General features: G+C 37.2%; 1 protein-coding gene across 11 annotated transcripts in view; it reads right to left on the bottom strand.

The window, feature by feature from the left end:
- CYRIB (CYFIP related Rac1 interactor B) overlaps window positions 1-22,752 on the bottom strand; it is a 147,399-nt gene that overhangs the window by 12,485 nt on the left and 112,162 nt on the right. For 6 of the 11 annotated variants that reach the window (XM_053208339.1, XM_027063907.2, XM_053208341.1 and 3 more), the window contains 4 exons: window positions 18,541-18,623; window positions 11,737-11,858; window positions 6,966-7,071; window positions 1,175-1,311 (listed from right to left, as the gene is read on the bottom strand). In XM_053208339.1, the coding sequence (XP_053064314.1) occupies window positions 1,175-1,311; window positions 6,966-7,071; window positions 11,737-11,858; window positions 18,541-18,613 (438 nt within the window). In that variant the 5' untranslated portion in view covers window positions 18,614-18,623. Of the gene's footprint in view, window positions 1-1,174; window positions 1,312-6,965; window positions 7,072-11,736; window positions 11,859-18,540; window positions 18,624-19,546; window positions 19,630-22,752 lie in introns of all 11 variants that reach the window. The other 5 variants (XM_053208344.1, XM_053208338.1, XM_027063909.2 and 2 more) reach the window with 2 other exon arrangements.

The raw sequence follows: 22,752 nt of genomic DNA, 5'->3' as shown, positions 1-22,752 counted from the left end.
CCTAATTTGTAAACAATTTAAGAACTGAAACTGGTATCATCCACGATAGCTTTTTGCACTTAAATTATGTAACACTGTACTTAGTCCTTACAGAACATATAAACCCTGTAGACGGTTTTACAGTCGTGATCTGAATACTTCCCTTCTTTTCAATAATTTCAGGTAATACGCTAAAAGGTTGTTTCCCAAAAACCAGTATTACCAAATAAACAAAAATAAGAAGAAATACTTAGGTACTTGTTTTGAATTGTTACAATAAAAGTATGAATATATGGTCAACAGGGCAATCCTCAGACTAAAATCATATATATAAATCCTTTGTGCTCAAAGTATTAATAAAACAAAATCGTTTCCTATTATGCAATCGTTAAAGACTGTAGTTAGGAATCCACCTGCTCTATTTATCAGACGAGGTCCCTGAGGTCCTGGAAAGTCAAAGGGCCTGTCTCACATGTGGTCACTGTAACAGAGCCCACAGTGGAACTCAGGTCTCCTGAGACAAAAGCTAGTTCTTGTTTCTCCACACTCCCTCCCTCCAACAACGTGGAGGTCGGGTGCACAGGGAAACAGAAAGATAGACAGACAGACAGATGAGGAAGAGAAATGAAGGAAGGTAGGAAGGTAGGAAGAAAGGATCTTAACATTTTTATGTAAAAGGATGTTGAAGATAAACTGGGAATGAACAGAAAAGAAAAAAAGAGTATTAGGAAAGGTAAACAGTATATGCTTCAGAGCTTTTTTAAAAATGAAACTAAATGGGGGCGCCTGGGTGGCTCAGTCAGTTGGGCATCCGACTTCGGCTTAGGTCATGACCTCGCGGTCCGTGAGTTCGAGCCCCGCATCGGGCTCTGTGCTCAGAGCCTGGAGCCTGTTTCAGATTCCGTGTCTCCCTCTCTCTCTGACCCTCCCCCATTCATGCTCTGTCTCTCTCTGTCTCAAAAATAAATAAACGTAAAAAAAAAAAAAAAAATGAAACTAAATGAAGACTGAGTATTGGATAATTTGCTATTTGCTATGCATATAATGTATCAAAGATCCGCTACAACTTTTAAATCCAGTTCTCCAGGTTTTGCCAGGGGCCAAAGGACATCACGTAAACACTCAAACTAGGTCCCCAGGAGTCTCCTCCTACGCCCACGATTTCCGTGCTGGCAGGGCCAGCATGGAGTCCTACCTTGAGTTCGTCGAACCGGAGTGTGAAGTGAAGAATCTCTGCAAACTGTTTGGCAAGAGCCTGCTCTCGCTCTAGATGCTGCGTGGGAGAGTACGGGGTACTGGTCAAGGCTCCCAGAAGGCCTCTTAGTGCTGCTTCTAAAGAAAGAAAGATCAAAACGTTAAGCTGTTTGTATGTCTCTGATTTTTATTTATTAAAAAGCAATTTATAAATGTTATGGCTTTAATTCCCCCAAAAATAAGGTCTCTTCAAAAGTCGTATTATCTAAGTATAATCACTCAAACTGAAGAGTGTTCAGTAGAACAAATTGGTCCCTTAAAGGGACCAATTCAGTTTTAGAATTCTGTAAACCCAAATGCAAAATAATGCAGAATGTGAATCTCAATTAAACATCAGGATCGAACAGCAAATTCTGAATTATCTTCACCATTCTATACAGTGTTGACTTTTATGAACTAGTAACGGTTACCTAGAGCTGAGTAACTCCTTCAGTGGCATAGTGTCCACACAGTCAAATCTCTACATGGCTGTGAATGAATGAGCAACTTCTCATACTTTGAATATGCTCCTTATTTATAAACGCAAACTGCTTTCTGTCAGATACTGAAGGACATAAAGTATTTGGTTTAATAGTTAGGTCTCAGTGTCTTAAGAGTTAGGCAACTTAGGAACACAATGAAAATATTCTAAATTCATCCCATAAGTAAAACGGTCCCTTCAAAATAAGTGCTCCTTTTGGAATGCCAGACTAATAAATGGTGTGTTTACAAATGGTAATACTGGAGTGTCTGGGTGGCTCAGTCAGTTGAGCATCTGACTCTTGCTTTCGTCTCAGGTCGTGATTTCACAGTTTGTGGGTTTGAGTCCTACAGTGGGTTCCGTGCTGACACTGTGGAACCGGCTTGAGATTCTCATTCTCTCTCTCAAAATAAATAAATAAACTTAAAAAAAAAAAAAAACGGCAAAGAAATCAAGCAATTAATTCATTTAAAGATTTCAGAATCAGAAAACAAAGCCAGATTCCAGGGGCATGTGAGTGGCTCAGTGGGTTAAGCACCCAACTTCGGCTCAGGTCATGATCTCACAGTCCGTGAGTTTGAGCCTGCATCGGGTTCTGTGCTGATGGCTCAGAGCCTGGAGCCTGTTTCGGATTCTGTGTCTCCTTCTCCCCTCCCCCCCATTCATTCTCTCTCTCTCTCTCTCTCTCTCTCTCTCTCTCTCAAAAATAAATTAAAAGAACAGTAAAAACAATTCTTTTTAAAGAAAACAATGCCAGATTCTATTCTAAAAACACAGGAACTTATACTAGTAGATGGTGATCTGACATGAACAAATAAATATCAGATTAATAAGCAAATATTTATCAATAATAATAAATGTACATCAGATCATTAACCCTTAACTTAAAAATACACCAGCTGTACTACGTATGAAGACCCTACTAGGAACGAACATCCACACTGTGCACGTGACCCAGTCTCTCACTGACCTGTCACCATCAACTAGGACATGAGCATCACAGATGGGTACACTCAGTTTCAAAGCAGTTAGACCCCCAAGAGTTTGGATAGTTAATGCCAGATGTTTTGGACTCTGCAGCCCTATTCTTTTCAGCATAATACATAATAAACTGTCTCTCAAATGAAGCAACATTGTATCTATCCTCTGTAACCTTATAAAATATGAATCTATGGATTACTACACAGGAGATACTTCTTATGTATTATGTGCTGGTACTGAGCTAGCCATTACACAGACATTATCTGTCATCTACACAGTAACTCAAATGACAGCTCTTATCCTTTTTTTATAGCAGGTCAGAAAACGTATGGACTGTCTACTGTGTGTCAAGTCCTGAGGATACAGAGATGAAGGCAGACGTGTTCCCAACGCCCACATGGAGCGTGACTATACAGAGAAGACACATGATTACAGTTGTGATGTGTGTTATCAAGCACATGATACAAAAGAAAAATATAGAAATGGGACCTCACCTAGTTGGAGGTTCAGGAAAAGACCTCTCTGAGTAAGTGACATTTGGGCTGAGACTTAGGTGTGCACCAAGGATGAATGAGAGTTTGCTAATAGGGCAGTGAGCCAGATGCTAGGCTGAGAAGAGCAAGACATAGCAGAAGAAGTACAAGAGGACCAGTACAGGTAGAAAAGAGCACCGGGAGGAGAGTAACCCCGGACCAAAGTAAGATGCATATAATTTGTGTGCCAGATCAAGCATTCTGGTCTTGTCACCCTAATGAACCTGGAGAGGTTCATTTAAGCAGAGTAGTGACATCATCAGATTGACATTCATAAAAACGCCACTTCATCTGGGCTGTGTACAGAACTGAACTGGAGGAGTATGGCTGGCTTACAGAAGTGCAGGAGTGCGTGTGAAGGTCAATTAAGGAAAACATAGTTTAGCCACTTTGAAAAATGGGTTACTCATCTCCCAGAATTCATTCCATCTGTCAGTATTAATGTAAGTGAAGTGGAAAGCAAGGTTTGAAAGATATGAGAACAGTAAAAACTTAAAAAAAACACACACAAACACCAATACTGTTACAGGCTGTTAAAGAAAAAAAGAAAACTGCATTTCCCAGATTTTATCAAGTCTCAGGGTTAATTTAGCATTCAAAGTGCTCTACACTATGGGGGATGGCAGACCTTTCCCCCAAGGAGTGGAGTCCAGTCACGTGGCTGAGTTGGGATGGCCAGGAACCATGCCGGAGGACTTCTGTCCTTAAATGGCTGGAGTCCTCAATGGCAAATCTATGAAATAAAAAGTCATCTCAAGATGATGGCACTGCTTATCTGCCACTGAGGCACCTAGACCAGCCTCTCATCTTGGAGGGCCTCTGTGGACACAAAAGAGTCGTGCTAGCCCACACTGCTGTGTGTCAATAGAGGAATCAGAGACAGAAGATCCCAAAAGGTGGTTCAGGTTTCTGGCTGAGTTGTAAAGAAAGGGAGGTCAAGGAAGAAAGGATGTAGGGATCAGTCTCCCCGGTGGAGCTCCTAAAACAAAACCACGTGATTATGATCCTCAGAAAAGGTAGGTGACAAGACGAAGTTAATAGACTACTAAGCCCTAAATTCTGGAAGAAATTAACTGGTAGATCAGTGCACAAGTCCAAGCTATATAAGAAGGCTGCAAGCAAGAGATCAACTGGGAGAAATGATAAAGACAGAGTAGTCCACAAGGTAGAACAGTAAGGGGAAATAACTGGATGCCTTGGCGCGGGAGGCCTCTGTGGAAAGTTCCCCTTTAGAAACAAGCATTTATTCCCACTGCTGCCATCCACACCTCTAACAAAGATTTGTCTGAGAACTTAAAATTCTCAGAAGAGAACACCAAAGATGTGGGCTGTGGGTGATTTAACATAGCCAACTCACTGCGGGCAATCCAGCCCAGTGAAAACAAGCAACACATTGGAAAGAGCTACTCATTATGACCCCAGGAGATGGTCCCCATAACAAGCCCTTGGAACAGGAGGAAGACAGAAGAAAGACAAAGCAGTCTGTTCACTGTCTGATCATCATACAACCTTCCCTGAGGTGGCTGCCTCAACTGGGAAGGCCTTAAGACTGAAACAAGCAAGTCCAGGCATTTCCCAGGCCAGAAGGTTAGCCTTGTCAACAAAACTCAGTTATCTTCCAAATCAGGCAAGTGATCGTTTCCCTGTCTCCCTACAAACAAGCCAGCTGGCAAGGGATCAGGGTCCCTCTTCTGGAGTACACACCACAGTGTATCTGTGGTGCTCAGGCCAAGCAACCTTCTCCTTGGAACTGCAAGATTCTGAAGGATCATGTGTATCATGACAGTTATGTGCTGCCTCGGGGGCTACCTGTAACATTATCCTCAGCTGTGGCTCAAGTAGGAAGAGAAGAGACAAAAGGTTTAGTGAATATAAACCAGAGGGCTCACCAGACTCGAGGTCCAGCCAGGATCCTGAAGCCCAGAGAACTTAAGTCATGTGGTCAAGACCACAGAACTGATATGGGGCAAACATCAGATTTCAAACAGGAAGCTATGCCTCCCAAATCCATTATTATTGCTTCCCCTAAATACTCAACACATACTTGATATATCAGATGTGTCTATTCATTAATTAATCGTTCACTCACTCAACAAACACAGAGTTCCTATCATACGTAAATAAGGATATGCTTCGGTCAGCAAGGAAACTGGAAACATTACTAACCAGGTTACTGGCCAAGAGATGAGGAGTAAACCATCCCATATTAAATGTGTACTTTGCTCATAACTTCACAGAAGCTGCTAGAGCAATAAAAGCTCCAGGCTCCCACATGACAGTACAAAAAATGACAGCCTCTTACTACTACGTATGTTACAACATCCCTCTACTGAAATGGAACACACACTACTAGCCTGATTTAATTCCAACAGTTAAAACATAAGAGAACACGTAAGCCTGACTGGTTTGGCCTCTTTTACAATTATTCTTTTTTTAGTGGCAAATGCTGAGAGACCAAGATGAGCCTGAGTAGGCCTGAGCACCATCTACAGCAGTGAAACTACAAATGCAGGGACGAACTAGCAGCACAAGAAAAACTCTAAATATGAAGGAGTCAAGATAATCCCGATTAAAAAGACAAGTTCTCAAAAAATAAAAATAAATAAAAGATTTAGGTTCTCTGGGGTTACAAAACTACGGACTATTTGGTGTTTGGACAAAAGGTCAGGCAGTATGAAAGACCTACTGGTCACGCTTGAGAAAATAAGTTACATTCTTCTTTCCAATAAGAAAGAAAATTTATACCAACACTTGTATCTCAATTATTATTTCTGTGTACATTAAACAGTCTGTACTTCATCTAAGGAAAAACAGCAATTCTCTTACTTTTTAAAACACTTAGCCATTTTTAAAAAAATTGAGCTTCAACTTTCAAGCAGTTGGCGGACACAGTGGCCGAGCAGCTAATACGAAGGTACAGAGCAAGATATAAAGTACCAGGAAGTGCTAGGGACCTACTGCCAGCTGGAAAGCACAGCCCTAAACTAGCGAACCCAGAGATCGCTCCAGCTGACTGAGATGCAGCCTGACCGATTCTTGCCTCAGCTACTGGTTTTTCCCGAGGCAACTGGAGATTTAAAAACAACAACAACAACAAAACACAGAACCCAAATAATTACCATTTTTGCTCCTGGCAACTTATGTCTTTCAAATCATTCCAGCAGCTAACTGAATCTTCCCTGCTCTGCCTCCTCTTTCTCCAAGAAACCGGGACTCCGATTTTGCTTACTTACCGAACGGAAGGCACAATTCTGACCTCTGAATAATTTTTCCCAAGCAAGGGACAAAGCGAATGATTTCCGATGCTTTCCCCTAGGTAACTTTGGGCATCTCATCAGCTTCCTATTTCTTATGTCGTAAACTTTTAGAAACATGAACTGATCATAAGCAGCAATGATTTTAAGAACACAAAAACCTAAATAACCCAAAGGGCCTGAGGATTAGTTTCCACTTATGGGAAAGGATTTGCTGTAGGGAGAAATTCTACCAAGCGGTTTCTCATACTAGGATGCTTTAGGCTACACAAAATTCAGACATTTTCCTTGTGGAAGTTATAATTTGTGGAGGGAAATGGCCTACATAAATTAAAGAGCTGAGTTGACAGGGATGAGATCATGCTGTAATCTTACAGTCTAACAAGACCGCTGTACCTACGTAGCAAACAAATTCAGTGACGTGAACATATAATACTACATAATTCCTTATTAATAAACGTCTTTTTCACTAGGGAAGTCATAATTACAAAACTTTCAACTTACCTAACCTCTGAGAAAATTCATAAAATTTCTTTAATTTGCCTACTAGTGGAACAACCGCGCCCCAAGCCTTCTCCTGCAACTTCTCATCTGCTGGATGCTGGATCGCCTTCAAAATCCAAAGAATAAAAATAGTTAGATCTTTAAAAATCACAACGATCTTACTTTCACATGAAAATACAGGTTTCAGGAAACAGAGGAAGCCCTGGTATGCGCGATAAAACAGGACCAGTCTTTCAAACCATTAGGCAATCTTTCTTGAATACAGAGGGTTACTCCCAAAGAAATGTATTTTCTTGCTTTCATCTTTCTTTTGCTTACAGGTGCTTTTCTTAATCCTCTATGGAACTTAATGCTTTTTTCAACAATCTGGCTTGCTCTCTCCAACGTCTTTCAAACCAGCTAAACACACTATCTGAAAGTTGAAACTCATAATCAAGATGGCGGGTATGGCGGGGAGGCCCTTCTTATAAACACTATCAGGAGGTACTGACATGTTTAGATTTCCCCAAGGCACGAGTACTCTGACTCCATCCACACTAAACTGAAAAACAAGAAAGCAAAATAAAATGGAAACCAGAGAGATTTAGGGAATGTTCTGAATAAGCTACAAACTAAACAAACAAGCCATGTATTATTTACACAGTGTACTTTATCTGCTTGCCACTATATTCAAATTTTCTTGATTTAAAAAAAAATTTTTTTTTAACATTTATTTTTGAGAGACAAAGCATGAGCAGGGGAGGGACAGAGAGAGAAGGAGACACAGAATCCGAAGCCGACTCCAGGCTCTAAGCTGTCAGCACAGAGCCCAATGCTGGGCTTGAACCCACAAACAGTAAGACCATGACCTGAGCCGAAGTCGATGCTCAACCGACTAAGCGACCCAGGCGTCTCTTGATTTTTTAAATACAAAATGTTTTTAAATGATATTCAAACACGACAGGATTCTGAAGTGAATCCTATTTATGTGACTACCTAGAAATATTTGAAGGAAATCTGACATTACACGTTAACAATACTGATTTCACGTTAATAGGAATATTCCAAAAGGACTGTGATACTACTCTCACATATATGAGGAAGTTCTATAAGCCTCGAGCCCCATCTTAGCAATGTTTTGTATCAAGTGGTACAACTTTATTGTTCAAGAAATAAGCAAACAGATAAAAATTAAAAGTTGTTTTTCTTCTGTTGAGAAGCCTATCTAACTTTTCTTGCAAGGATCTAAAAATTATTTTCAAAATATTAAACTCATTCTCATAATATCAAAACACGCAGGCAAACGTCACCCACTTTCACAACTGAGGGAGTTAAAGACTTCCCCTGAGCCTGCCCTGCCTGGATTTAGAAGTGGACACTGGCTGCTCTTTTAGGACAACATGTTATGGTTCTCGTAATTCTGATTCCTTCTCCTTTCACGTGGTTTCACTGCTGTTACGCAACATTTTTGGTACAGCACCCAGTACGGCCCAACACAGAGGACACTTTGTAAATGGCAATGGTGAGACTGTCATGTAGCAGATATTATAACTCTCATTTTCAGAATTGTTAAAACTGGTATAGATATATCAAAACATTAGTGGAGAGCTCTTATTTCCCTCTCTAATAGTGGTTTACCCTAGAGAATGAGCTTTGTGTATTTAACAGAGTCTACATTAAATCAAATTTTATTCTGTTTCAGTCATGTTTAATAAAATACTATTTAAGCAAAGACATCTCTAACTCCACATCCTCAGTATAGGTTTTTACATTTCACCTTCCACTTTAATGCTCCTGCACCAGATACTCACATTGCAGAAAATATTATCTGAAAGACTAAGTTATCTGGTGCAAGAGTACAAATAATTTTGATAGATCTTATTTTTACACACTGCCAAACTGACCTCCAAAAAGGCATTTTTATAATAGCACTTGCATTAAGACTACCTGTTCCTTCATAAACCAACCAGTATTGAGCTTTTAACAACTTAGCATCATATACAATCAAACTGCTTGACAGCAGTATGCATTATTAGTAAATGTGAACATTTTTCTATAGACTGTGCTCTTTTATAGGTAGAATGGTTGTTTATTTAAGTCTTCATATTGTTTATTTAAGTCTTCATATTGACACGTACCTAGTTACATCTGTTCTTTGTATATTTGTATATTGGTACAATCAGCTTTTATTTGTACCTTCCTTTCTTAAACTGTTTTTCTATTATTCAGAAATACATTCTGCTTATAGAGTTAAACCCAAACATCAATATGCATTCCTCAGTGAAAATTTCTTCAAATGCCTGAATGGTTAAACACTTAGCCTAAATCTACAGATTTAAATGCTGTTTTTTTAAGAGTTTTCTAGCTTACATATTTTATATCTATTTTATTTACTTATTTCTCTGTCCTTACTTCCTTTACCAAGGAATGAAATGAAGGTACCTTTGTACTAAGTCTAAAGGCCTGGTCAGGTGAATTTCTTACCATTACTGGTTATTCTCCCCTTTTCTTTTACTATTCTTCAAGTGTTATTTTTCTATATAAACTTTTTTCTTTTTTTTTTTTTTTTTTTTTTTTTTTTAACTTTGCAACATTTACCTACTTTCCCACCTGACCAATCATGGGATGCCACAAGTGCACTGAATGTGGCTTCAGCACTGAACTGAGTGACTATAATGTCTTATGGAGAACTCCAACCTTTGGTCACAGCATTTAGGGCTCCTGGTTTCACATCCCCACAAGTTCTCTTTGAAATGGCTTATATAGAAGCTTTTCTATCATTTTACCCTCTTCCAAAAAATTACAACTGCATTCAGTTAAGTTGACATATACATTACAATAAGTCAATATAAAGACTCTGGGGGGAAAAAAACTTTCATTGTAGTGAGCCTTTCCACACAGAAGCAGAGTAACCCTTCACTTGGCAAGTTTAAAAAAAAAAAAAAAAATCCTAAGGGTTTTAACCTTAAAAACAGGTAATGGTCTATATTAAATAGGTAATGGTCTGTATCTCTATAGCAAATGAGATGTTTTTTCTTTATTGTTCGTAGGTGACAACTGTAACCAGCTGATCAGAATTCAATCATAAAACAAACTTTTAAGAAATCTAATGATATAATACTGAACAATTAAAAATAATCTGGAGCACTAATAATCAACAAGGAGAAACATTTTTAGAGCAACTGGTGAACTGTTGTGACCTATAGGGAAGAAATTAATTTCTCATTAGTTAATTAAGATCGTGTTTAATCATTTAAACATTTCATAAATGTTTGATTTTTCAAAATATGTTCAAATGTTTAGAACTTGAATTTCACAGAAATGGTTACATGCCTTCACTTATTGAAATCTTAAGGTTTCACTTAAGCTAATGATATTGGCGAGATTAGTCTAAGCTCTTGTATTTCTTTCTTCAACAGTTACGAACTGCTTACTAAGCACTGTGTTAGGTGCTGATGACACAAAAATTAGTAAGAAACCAGGTTTATCCTCCTCAAGCTGGAGGTGGTAGTGGAGTCATAAACTTTACGTTTCAATGGTCTTTTCAAAAAGAGATGATTACCATGAAAGAAACGTGTGCACAGCACTAGGGCAACAGAGTAAGGGGGAAGTAACTGCTGGGATGTGAAGGAAGGAAAGTGTACATGTGCAAGACATTCAGGCAACAACAGTCCAGTGCATGAGAGGTAAAAAACAGAGTTCACGTTAATCTGTAATTTCCCTCAGCTAATGATATTACCAACAGCTAATCTAAACCAGAAACCCTGGAATCATTTGTAACTCCCCTTTCTCCCTCATATTAACCATCCAAACGCCAAAAACCTGTGGCCCCTTAGCCCGAAACATTTCTTGAATTGTTTTCTGGTGCCTGCATTTAATTCTGCCTTCACTAATACTCCAAGTATCATCAGACGAATGGAGTTGGATGTGGACCGTCAACCCAGCGTCAGACTGCTCCTTGACAACCTCTGTGCACTGTTGTTTATACCCAAGAATAACAGAAGCAGAAGGGTGGGAAAAAATGAAGAAACAGAGCTATGTCTTCAAGAAATACAGATAAGGGCCCAGAGGCCAGGGAGTTTCTTTGGGTGGTACAGGGCACCTGATTATGTGTATACTCTGATGGGAAGAAGTCAAGCAGAAACCAGAAACACAAAAGATCTATTTAAGAGAAGGAATAATTAATAAAGTTCCAAGAGGAGGATGCAGAACAAAGGCAAAGAAATAAATCTTGGTAACAAGTAGAGACACAGCTTCTTCAGAGAAACAGAAGAAGTGGAGTAAGAGATAGATGGATAGAAACCTAGATAAGTTCAGAGGCTCACGAGAAGCAAGATGAGACCACACCAAATATTTGCTTCATGGTGTAAAGTCATCAGACAGAGCTGGGGGAGTCCAGACCACAAGGATGATAGCAGCTTTCTCCTAAGAAGCATGGGAGGAAGGAAAAAAACAGACTGGCAGGACAAAAGGCCACAGAAAGTTACATTCTCTCCTCTTCTCAAAAAGAAAAGTATAAATAGTCCCCATTGGATACTGTAAATTTCAGGTGGAAGAGCAACCAAAAAATAAACAAAAATTTAATATACAGAAATTACGTATTTAGACAACATTGTTTTCCTTTTTACCCTTGTATCAATACAACCACTTTTGAAATAATGCAAGTGATCTTCCTTTAAATATAACACTTAATATGCAATAGAGAATTTGAAAACATATACAAAACAATAGAGATTAAGAAGAGGGACGTAGTGAATTTTAGTTTATTGGAAAATGTTTAAACGTGCTTTACCTCTCGTATTTCATGGCCAGCTCCTCTATATGACTGCAAATCTTCCAAGATACCTTCTGCATCTTTTAATACTACATTCACCTGGTTATAAATTTCCTTCTCAGACTCTGTAGGCTGGGCATCTAAATAGCAGGAAAGCACAAAAAAATTTACAGTCACATGATTTTTTTTTTTTTTTTAGTACATGTATAACTAAACAATGAACAATCTCAATTTCTAAAGATGCCTAACATTTTATTCAATGTTAACTTCACACTTCTTAGAAAAGACTGGTAATTTTTTCATACTTCTACATTTGAATAATTAGCCTCAAGTTTGTAAGTATCACAAAGGAGCAAGGAAACATCAAACATTATTATTTAAAGTTACAAATCATGGCTTGGTATATATCATAATCATTACCAATGACTGTGAATGCATGACTAATGATTTACTTTAATCCAACAGAAATGCAAGGTCTACTAATATATCTTGTTCATCTCCAGCTTAAGACTCCCAACTATTTTCCTACAAAGTTCATTTTAATGACTAAGTTTTGATATGAAAAATTAAAAACTATTTTAAAAGAACAGTAGTTAGATGCTCTCCTTTTCTACGGACCACTTTAAATTCTGTGCCAACGAACTTCTGTGCTGATGAGCACAAAGTCAAGACTCCTGTGCAGAGGAGTTCAACTTATGACATTGCTCCAGAACGAGTGGGCTGCTGAAAACCAGACACTTTCAGCTGCAAAGCTGTTATTGAAATTTTGAAATACGAAATCAAAAGCTGACTCCCCCCATTCTTGGGACTGAGTGAGAGAAAAATGAAGGGAGAATTACAGTCATAAAAAGCATAATCAGGAACACAAACATATGGGCATTTCCACCACCTGTGGTGTCAGCCACAGAACATATGCTAATAGATGACTAAATCTGGATTTCTCTCTGCTAAACTCGAGGTAACAGAAATCCTGTTTTTAATAACTTGGTCATTTGTTTCTCTAAGGAGGAATAAATCTTTTTTATTTAATACTTGGTGGTTTTTTTTTTGTTTTTTTTTTTGCTTGGAGAAAAATGGGCAATCTGTGAAACTGAGTTTCTCATAAATCATTCCAATTAGACCATGTTCAACGCTACAGTTAAGGCATGAAGCACTGAAAATGATAAACACCGTGATTAACATAATGTTTTAGAGAAGAACTGTGCTGGCTGAATTCCTCCACACAAACATTTTTCTTCCGGGGAAAGGGGAGGCAGACCAAACTGATAGTATGAATGGAGAGCATTTCTGAGAACTCCCTTTTGTCTACCACTTGTGAAACTAGTACTTAGACTTCTCTGCACCCAATTCACCTCCCCACAAATATACAATGTCTTTCTTTCTTTCCTTAGAAAAGTTAAAGAAACTTAGTTCACACTTAAAACTAGGGAGTCCACATGCCCAATAACTGTAACATATTTATTTTGCACATGGGCAAGTCAGAATTCAATTCCACCTCTTAAAACCTGCCAACTAGTCAAAATACACCAGTTTTTTTTTTAAATCAGAGTATCAAATTTTAACTTCAACATACTCAAAAAGTACAGCAGCAACAATAATAGAGTATCATTCACGTGCAAAGCTAACTTAAGAATTTGTGTTCTCATATCTTGCCTTATTTTCCAAATCTCCTCTAAAAAATCATTTACTTTTTTAATAAAAATACTGTGACAAAATAGTTACACAAGAGGAGCCAAATTAAAACTACTCTGTGTACAAAGTCATAGAGGGATTACTAGGAGCAAATACTGATATTGCAGCTAAATGGTTTTTTTAAAAATCAGGGTTTGTCATTTAGCTGAAGTAATTTTCACATTTAGCCAGACCATAATCTCCAAAGTAACAGACACACACTAAAAAAAAAAAAAAAAAAAAAAAAAAAGCACACCTCGCAACTTTTATACTTACACCAGATGCAATAGGGAAAAATACTTTTCTTACATGCAAAACAGCAGTGTTATACTTTTTCATATGGAATTGTGAAACCACAGACATAACATCAATAGTAGACACAGATCATCATTTTACTTCATGAAATGGGAATTCATGACAAAGGACAATATTTTGACTGTTATATATATATCAAAAGAGATTTGTCAAGTTTGAAAATACTGAACTGTATTTTTGGTATGATGACTAGAAGTTAACAGAAAAATGTAACACTGAGACTTACATACAAAAGAAACATTATCAAGTAGATTTAAGTAGACCTTGGAAGTGGTTAATAATTATTAAAAGTTTAGTAAGTACCAAGAAATTTAAAAATAAAGGAGAAGATTCCAGTTCCCCCTAAGGGTGGAAAAATACCCAGCACCACACTGATTAAACACTGTTTAGACTATCACAGGAAAGTCACATTTATAATTTTGAAAGCTGCTGCAGACTGCTGTAGATATGAAGACAAACAAAATAGCAGACAGGTAATAAGCACCACGTACTGATAGCAAGTCATGCAAAAAGGTGGGAGAAAGACTATAAAAATAAAGCTTTTTTTCAAAAAATGGTATCATATAATGCAACCAAGACTTGTCACTTTGATTTTTCACGGCAAAGAATGAAACACTGTATTACCTAGAGAAAAATCTACCGCTTAACCAGCTAACAAAAGGACAAAATAAAGTATCAACTACTGGGAGTAGGAGTAGTGATCAGTCACCAAGCTAAGTTTTAAAAAGCTGTTCAAGGGAATTGAAAGCATGTTTTAGTTGCTCTCATTGTTTGCAGGTAAAATGAAGTATTGCAACAATTTTGTACCACTTTCCTATTAAGGAGTCACTGAAAATAACTGCTGAAACTCGATCTGTTCTGGGACAAAGGGGGCAAAGAGCAGCTATAGGAGAAAAATAACAAAAAGCAAATCGCGTAAAAATTGCAACTGTGATATGGAGTCGTTCTGCTTTGGTCTTGCCCTCAATCATGCGGTAATATTTCCGATCTGTCTCCAGAAGTCTCATCGAGGCAGGGACCTCGGTGCACAGTGCATACACTGTATACAGCAGGTAAACTCAGTGCCCAGCAGATTTTCTGTAACACGTATTTGGCTAAAGAATGAGAAGGTACAGAGATATAAATACACCTCCAGCATAAGTTAAAGGAAGCTATAATGCATTTTTACCTCTGTACAAATATAATCCTACATCATTTTAGAAAAATAAATCTAAAAAAATGCCAGAATAAAGATATCCCAAAATACAGGGCAAAAGCAACTGAAAATATGCAAGAGGTAAAATGGGAAAATAAAGTTAGACTACAAGAGTGGATATCAGTAGTTTTACAAGATTGCGGGGGACAAGTCACACAAAAGACACGAGAATTAGAGGAAATGTATGACTAAATGGAAAGGCACTTTAACAAAGAATCAGAGAAAGTAAGACTCTATTCCTCATTTATAAGCCACCACCTCTGTTTACTCCATTTTGGTCTACCTGGAGATAAGTAAATCGAGTTAACTAACAAATGCTAAACTTCTACCGTTTATAAAGCATTATGTGAAGGTTGGAGAGGGACATAAAAATAAATAAAAGTCCCTCTTCTCCCGAGAACCACAATTTAATGAATTAATATATACAGTGGTTATTCAGGCTAAAGATCGGTCATTAGAAACAGCTCTTAATGTCATGATAAAATAAGCAATTCCAAAAACCAGAAGAGGCTACACAGCCCCCAATTCAATGCTCTTTTATAAACTGCCATTAGCATAACTGCTGCCAAAATTCATGAGGCAGTTCTGGGCTTGTATCTTAATTGAACCATTATTCTTAAAATAAAATCATACAGGTATAATTTCAGAAAAAAGCTCTTTTTCTAGTACACCTCAAGGGTAGATAACAATGTCTCACTGAACACAGAAATGTCACCTCATGCCTTAAGACCTCTGTAGATGCTGTTCCTTCTCACTACAGTGTCCTTCCACTACCTTGCCCTGAAACATTCTAACTCACCCTCCCACAACCCAACTCAAAGGTCACCATCAGGAAGTCTGCCATGATGTCCAAACTACTCGTTGCTAGGTACGGTTAATTCCTTGTGATCTACAACTTGAATGTAATTATGTTAATGAAATTATCAGTTTGCATTTCTAACTTACTAGACTGAGAACTCCCCAAAGGCAGGGGTTATATCTTAGTTATCTCTGCATCCCAACATCTACTGGCTGGCACACAGGGGGCAAGCCTTAAATGTGGAACTGAAGTGGAAACCCGTACCTGTACCTGCATGCATGTAAATTAAAGGAGTAAGGACTTACAGACATCTTCATTTTGTAAACTACAGGATTCCATCAGATGTTTTATATGCACAAGAATACTTAATGTGTACACAATTTGATACAAAATATCAGTATATCTATCTATATGGAATTATTTCTATAAGTTGCCCAACCATAGAAATGCAGTGAGCCAGATTTACTCACTGTAAATCTAGATTTATTACTCGCTGTAAATAGATTTATTATTATACTATTCCATCATTCTGAGTGATGGAATGATGGAACAGTATAATAATAAAGTCAAATTACTCTCGTAACCTGAACATTATCGTTCAACCTGGAACAATGTAACACCAAATATTCTACTTAATAAAAGAATGTGGCTTTATTCTCAGTAATCACCACGAACTGGCAAGTCAGTTGTGTTGACAATTCTTAGTCTGGCCTACAACCGTTGAAGAGAGGACCCATGTGATGGGCTAAAAAGTCCCTAAAATAGTCTAATGATAAGATCAATTTTTACAAATGCGTATTTCCAAAAAGAAGAAAATACGCAAATAGATGAAAGATAAAATTGACTAAGAGAACTCTAATGTTGGAATCAAAAGAAAACATATTTAAAAATCTAGATAAGAAGTAACAACAGGCAAACTCTGGCCTCATATACAGAATACCAGTAAGTGTCAAACGAAAAGTTCTACACTGGCTGACAAAGGCAACAAATATCACCTTTTACTTTACATCTGCCTTTAACAAGTTAACACTTTACCTATAGTTCTTCATTATTGTTTATTTTCCCCCTGGTGGTGTTAGCAATCTTAACGTTCTCCTGCTACTAAATTAGCTATTAAATTTTAAGGATAATGGTCCAAACCCCCAAAGACTAGAAAACCAAGACCAAATAATATTTACAATACTACTCATCTTTAAAATATTTAAAATTCATGCTTCTCACTTGACCAAAACATGATGCTAGGTTTATAAAAAGATCAAGTGCCAAGTCTTGAACAAGATCTTGACCATATCAAAGCCAAGATTCTGCAAATGTAAGGAATTCGAGACAGAATAAAAAGGAGACAGAATAGCAGAAAAATACACAAGACCAGTTTGAAACAGATGCAGATAAACTAAAATACAGCTCTAATGTAAGTCGCCTCGTCTGAAAGAAGAATCTTCAAGTCAGCAATCTGCTTAACATCCCCAAGCTGATTAAAATTCATGCTGAACATGCACTTGAATCGGCATTGTTAAATTGTTGAGAAGGGTCAAGAAAACTAACCTTCATTTAATAACATCTTCCCCTAAAAAGCCAACAATTTAATACGGTCCTGATATTGACATTATTCTTTGCTAGCCTGTACGCAGGACCCAAACTGTAACAAAACATCTATAGGAATGTAATAAAAGTAAAAGAACTTATCAGAGACCACAAATTATTCCATAAAATGGAAGTAAGCTACAAACTGATGTGTTCCTACCAACTGTCCTGGTTCACAGAAAAAATATTTAAATTATTCACAAAGTAGAATGAACTGTGTAGTAGCACATAAACTAAAGTGAACTTGATGTAGAATGCAATGACTCTCTGGGGATAGATTTTAAGGGATTTGTTTTTAAAACCAGAAAAGGTCTTAAATTTTAAGTATTTAAAAATCTGTTCAAATGTTTTAATTTCAGATGAAAATGCCCGGGATCACACGACTTATAACCTTCTATCTCTTCACCCTTTCCTAACAATTTTCTAATAACGTAAGTTAAAACAGCAACATTCACACTGAAACAACCAATTTAATATCATTGTTCTCAATCAGACAACCAGATAAGCTAAAGCGATACAGACAGCCAAAAAGCAAAAGCTTTCCAACATGCACAGGGGTCAATGACACTTACCTGCCACTCTTAGACCATATTACAATAGGTCATGCAACATAAAACAAACAGAAGGCAAATTACTTAAAGGTCTGTGAACCCATTATTTTTCTTTTTATTTAGAGTTAGAACAAAAATGAATTCCTGAAATAAATACATATAATGAGTTTAACTTTTCAAATTATCTGTAAAGATTAAATAATTAAGGTTCACACTTACCTTTTAATATTATGCCCAAATTACTGAGCTTTGAATGGCCTTCATGAACAGATTTGTATTTAAAATACTTCAATAGATACATAGAATGATTAAAACCTAGTCAATTTTTCTCAGCTGCAACAAATTTTTCCCCAAATATGGCTTCTATTAACAAATCTCAAAGTAGCATTTGTCCTTTCCACCACAATTTTTTCATACAAATGTTTTCATCGGAGTATCTCAAATGTTTTCAGTAGAGATCTCCAATTATAAAATAATGTCCAACCAGGAGATAGGACTCTCACAAAACTTCAAGTGAAAACATTTTACTACAATGCAATCTATAAAATATGATTGCCAGTTCTAGAAGGCACCAGAAATTTTACTCAAACAATTCATAGCTCAGTCATGCAAAGCAGTTAAAAAGATGGCAAAGTGGAAACATTCGTTTAGTGCAGGACAGACGCAGTCTACGGCAGGCAAAGAGAAATAGAAAATCATCTTCTCACTTTCAAAATCAAGGAAAAAATTTGGCCCCTGCTCAAGGTCTGTGCATGTCAAAACTTTAAGAAGATTCCCCATGTTAAGGTACCTGTCAAGACAAGAATGAGAAAAGAGAAAATATCCCTTTATAAAAAAGAACATCTGAAATTTATTTAAAAAAAAAAAAAAAAAAAAGTAACAGGGAAAATGTTCATTAGGCCATGAATTCGTCCTTCAGGGTTGCCCAGACTGTGCTCTGGCAAACAGCAAACCGGGTTCTCAAGGTGTTGGTATGTAGGACCTAGAGGTGAAATGTGGTTTTCCTGCACACAATGGCACAACTGTTGCTCTACTTCTTCTCAAAATTCTCCCAAGACAAGTTTCATTAATGGCCTTATAATGAAAAATTCTTTAAGTATTCCAATAGTGCTAGTATTCTGAAAAAGAAATTTCGTATCAAGAATCATTCACATATAATCTTGTTTAATATTGCACTGAAACAACAATTTATTTCAAAGCCAAATATTAAGAGTTTTGGCCACAGCTCACCTTTGCATTTCATCTTAACACAGAATATTCAACTTACTTCCTACATGCCATTAAATAATGCATATATTTCTAACCAAATTTGGATTACTTATAAATTTGTGGAAGTTGTTTAAAGTATTGATTCTGGATATGCAGCACGATTCTGGTTTTTTATAAAATTATCAGAGGATTCTGAGCAAACACTGCTGGGCGTAGTCACCAAGGCATACTATTAGAATGTTCATCATAAGGCTGCTTGCTTCATGGACTAATGAAAGGACAGCACTGGCTACAGACTCAACATGATTTTAGCAAATGAAAAACTAAAGAATTATACATATGATGGTGATGTTTGCCTACGACTGAGAAAAAAATCATGCAAACTTTGTTTGATCCCCATATCTTATTAACAAATATTCGGGCCAGCCTTCACTGCGGTGTGAATATAGTTCATCTTTCACCTTTACCATTATGCACCAGCTGTGAAGGGCTAAAGAGACTTACTTTCAAAGTCCAAGAAAAAATGTGCTGCATTGTGGTCTATGTCCCTGGTTAGCACCTTAATGAGATTACCCATGCCAGCAAACCTAAAAATAAAAATGGCAACATCATTTAGTTCCAGTAAAAAAAATTTTAAGCAGAGGCCTGGGATTCGGCAAAGGCTGGCTTGCTCATAATTACCAACAGGTGCAGGTTTATATACTTCTGGCATTGAAAATTTGGAACAACAAAAGCACATTTGGCTCTGAGTTTATAACTCTTGTCCCTCTTTTCCACATATCAAAAAAGTTACATAAAGCAAGATTGGAAAAAAGATTAGATTTTTTACATATTACTTGCAATATTTACATTTGATTAATATCTATGCTAGTGTTACTCCTTTAAAATGTTTGAGGCATATATTCTCAATTTAAATTAACATCAAAAATAGATCTCTCAAATAAGTAAAGACTGAGACCATTATTTTTAAATAATAGGGATAGTTTCCTTCTTGCAAAATTAAACCCTAATGAGAATACTAGGAAGATGGCATTCAAACCACATTTAACCATTAAAGACTAAAGGAAGTTATCAATTGATGACCCATTTAAAAATTTTTACCACACATAAACCAGTATTTCTTACATCTTCTATACTCCTAAGGTTAATCAGACTTTTCACTGTTTCACTCACAGACTGATAATTCAACAGTATCAACTATATACAACCATGTGAAGTATGTCACTTGGAAGTTAACACAGCAAACAAGCAAAAGGGAGCCAGCAAACATCATCACAACTTAGTAAGTTTGCAGAGGATGAACAGCAAAAATAAGGCATTGGCATAAATCTTGTACCAAAATTTGCCATGACTCAGGGAGGATGAAGGTGGAAGGAGGTGTCAGGAACATCCAGGAAACCAAGTTGAAACCTTGAAGTTGCAGTAACTCTAGGGAAGGCAGACTATGAGATCACAGGCACCCCACATCCTCCCCTCTCCAAGTTTCAATATGTTTTCTCCAAATATTAACTGTTGGCAAGTATGAATGAAATGAAAACATAAAAGTAACAATTAATCAATGAATCAACATTGATTGTAATTAATCAACATTTAATCAATGAAAGAAGACATCTTATTATTCACCCCCATTATAAAAAAATCTGAAAAGAGTTAGGACTTTCAGCCACCTGTGTGGTCCATTCCCCTCTTCCTCCACCTACTACTCCCTGGGCAATGGCAGGGGTACCTAACTTTAAGCTTCCCAAAGAGGAAGTAACAGCATATGCATAACAGTTACTTGCTTTAAAGGTCAAAGTGTGGCACAGGGACACACACACTTCTTAGAAAATGTTAAAATTTATTCACAAGTGTTAAATTCACAAATGTTAAAATTTATTCACAAATATGATAAATACTGAAAAGTCCTCTCTCTTTTAAAACAATATTCCTCCAATGGGAGAGGTCAGAATCTATCTTATTTTTGATATTAAAATCCTTATTACACACAATTTCATTGGAAAGATTTTGTACAATGTCTTACACAGATGGATAAACTGAGGTTAAAGCTAAGAGGAAACAGTTCATCTTAAGTACCTTACACACTGTAAAAAGTTTAATTCTAAGCTTTTATACACGGAAAGTACAAGCATTTTTCCAAAATCATCACATCTAAATAAGATCTCACACTGGTTACCAAATTTACTCAAGAGTTACTTTTTTCCTTTGAAACCATTTGGAAATAGTATATCTCACAGCTTTAATTTATGGAATATTTGTTTCCAAACATATATAAATTCCCTACCAAGAACTAAGAGCAGATATACAAAGAATTACCTAATGGTATCAAAACTTCAACTACAGATGGGAAATAAGCATAAGAAAGAAGTGTAATGTCTCTAAGAGGAAAAAGGCATCACACCGTCTGGTGGTTAAGAGTGTACTCTATGGAACGAAACCAGAATTCCAACTCCAGCTGACAAGCTGCCTGACCTTGAGGATGCTAATTAATCTTTCTGGGACTCATTTTCTTCAACAGTAAAATATACAAATCAGAGTAACTATTTTAAAGGGTTATGAGAACTCAATGAGATTAAGCACTGACTTGTTAGCACAGTGTCTGGCACACAAAATGCCCAATAAATGTTGGCTGTTGTTGTCACTGTCACCTGAAAATCACAAACTAACTCTCAAAAAATAAGAGCTCTACTTCTTTAATACAAACCAGAGTCAAGTTATTAATGAATTTCAATGTTATAAATCAGAGTAAATAACAAAGCCCAAGTTTAGTCCACTTTTGCCAAGAAATATCCTATGAGATCATCATCAGGTACAGGGAGGAAGGGAGATTAGGTTTCCTTACCTTTTTACTTGTATGCACAGTCGATCCTCAAGGAAAATAATCAAAATTGGCCAAGTTTGTCTGCTCCGTTTTCCCACATCTCCCTCTGTAAACTTCTTCCACTATTTGGTCCTTCTTTCAAGGCACCCTAGCCTAATGTGACCCTAAACTGCTCAAAGTGCATCGTACTTGGTCCTGACCTATTCATTCTCCACAAGTACTCAAAAATCTAGAATTTCTTACCTTTTCATCCCAAACACAGACACTTAGTTTGAAAATGGCCCAGCGTATCTGGTACAGGTTTCTCAACCCCAGCACTATTAACATCTGGGGATGAATAATTCTTTTACGGAGAAGGGTCTGTCTCATACTACAGGACGTTTAGCAACATCCTGGGCCTATTTGTACTAGAGGCCACCAGTAACCCAACACACTAGTTGTGACAACCAAAAATGACCCAAGAGATTGCCAAATGTCCCCAAGAAGAATCATCCCTGGTTGAGAACCACTGATGTAGTACAACTGTGGTCCAAGGCAGAAAGTCTCCTTACCATACAACAGTCAAGGCAGATCTAGTACCCAAAGCACATTGTATGTGTCTCTTTGAACAAAAACTCATGGAATTTGGGGAGCCAGCCTGGCTCAATTGGAGGAGCATGCGACTCTTGATCTTGGGGTGATAAGTTCAAGCCCTGTGTTGGGTGTACAGAGTACTTAAATAATTTTTAAAAGAAAAATTTTTTAACGTTTATTTATTTTTGTGACAGAGGGAGACAGAGCATGCGTAGATGAGGGGCGGAGAGGGAGACAGAGAATCCGAAGCAGGCTCCAGGCTCTGCTGAGCTGTCAGCACAGAGCCTGATGCAGGGCTCAAACTCACGAACTGTGAGAT

The sequence above is a fragment of the Acinonyx jubatus genome, chromosome F2 (genome assembly GCF_027475565.1).
Source record: "Acinonyx jubatus isolate Ajub_Pintada_27869175 chromosome F2, VMU_Ajub_asm_v1.0, whole genome shotgun sequence".
Lineage (NCBI taxonomy): Eukaryota > Metazoa > Chordata > Mammalia > Carnivora > Felidae > Acinonyx > Acinonyx jubatus.
Note: the sequence above shows the minus strand (reverse complement) of the source record. Positions and strands in the feature narration are given on the sequence as shown.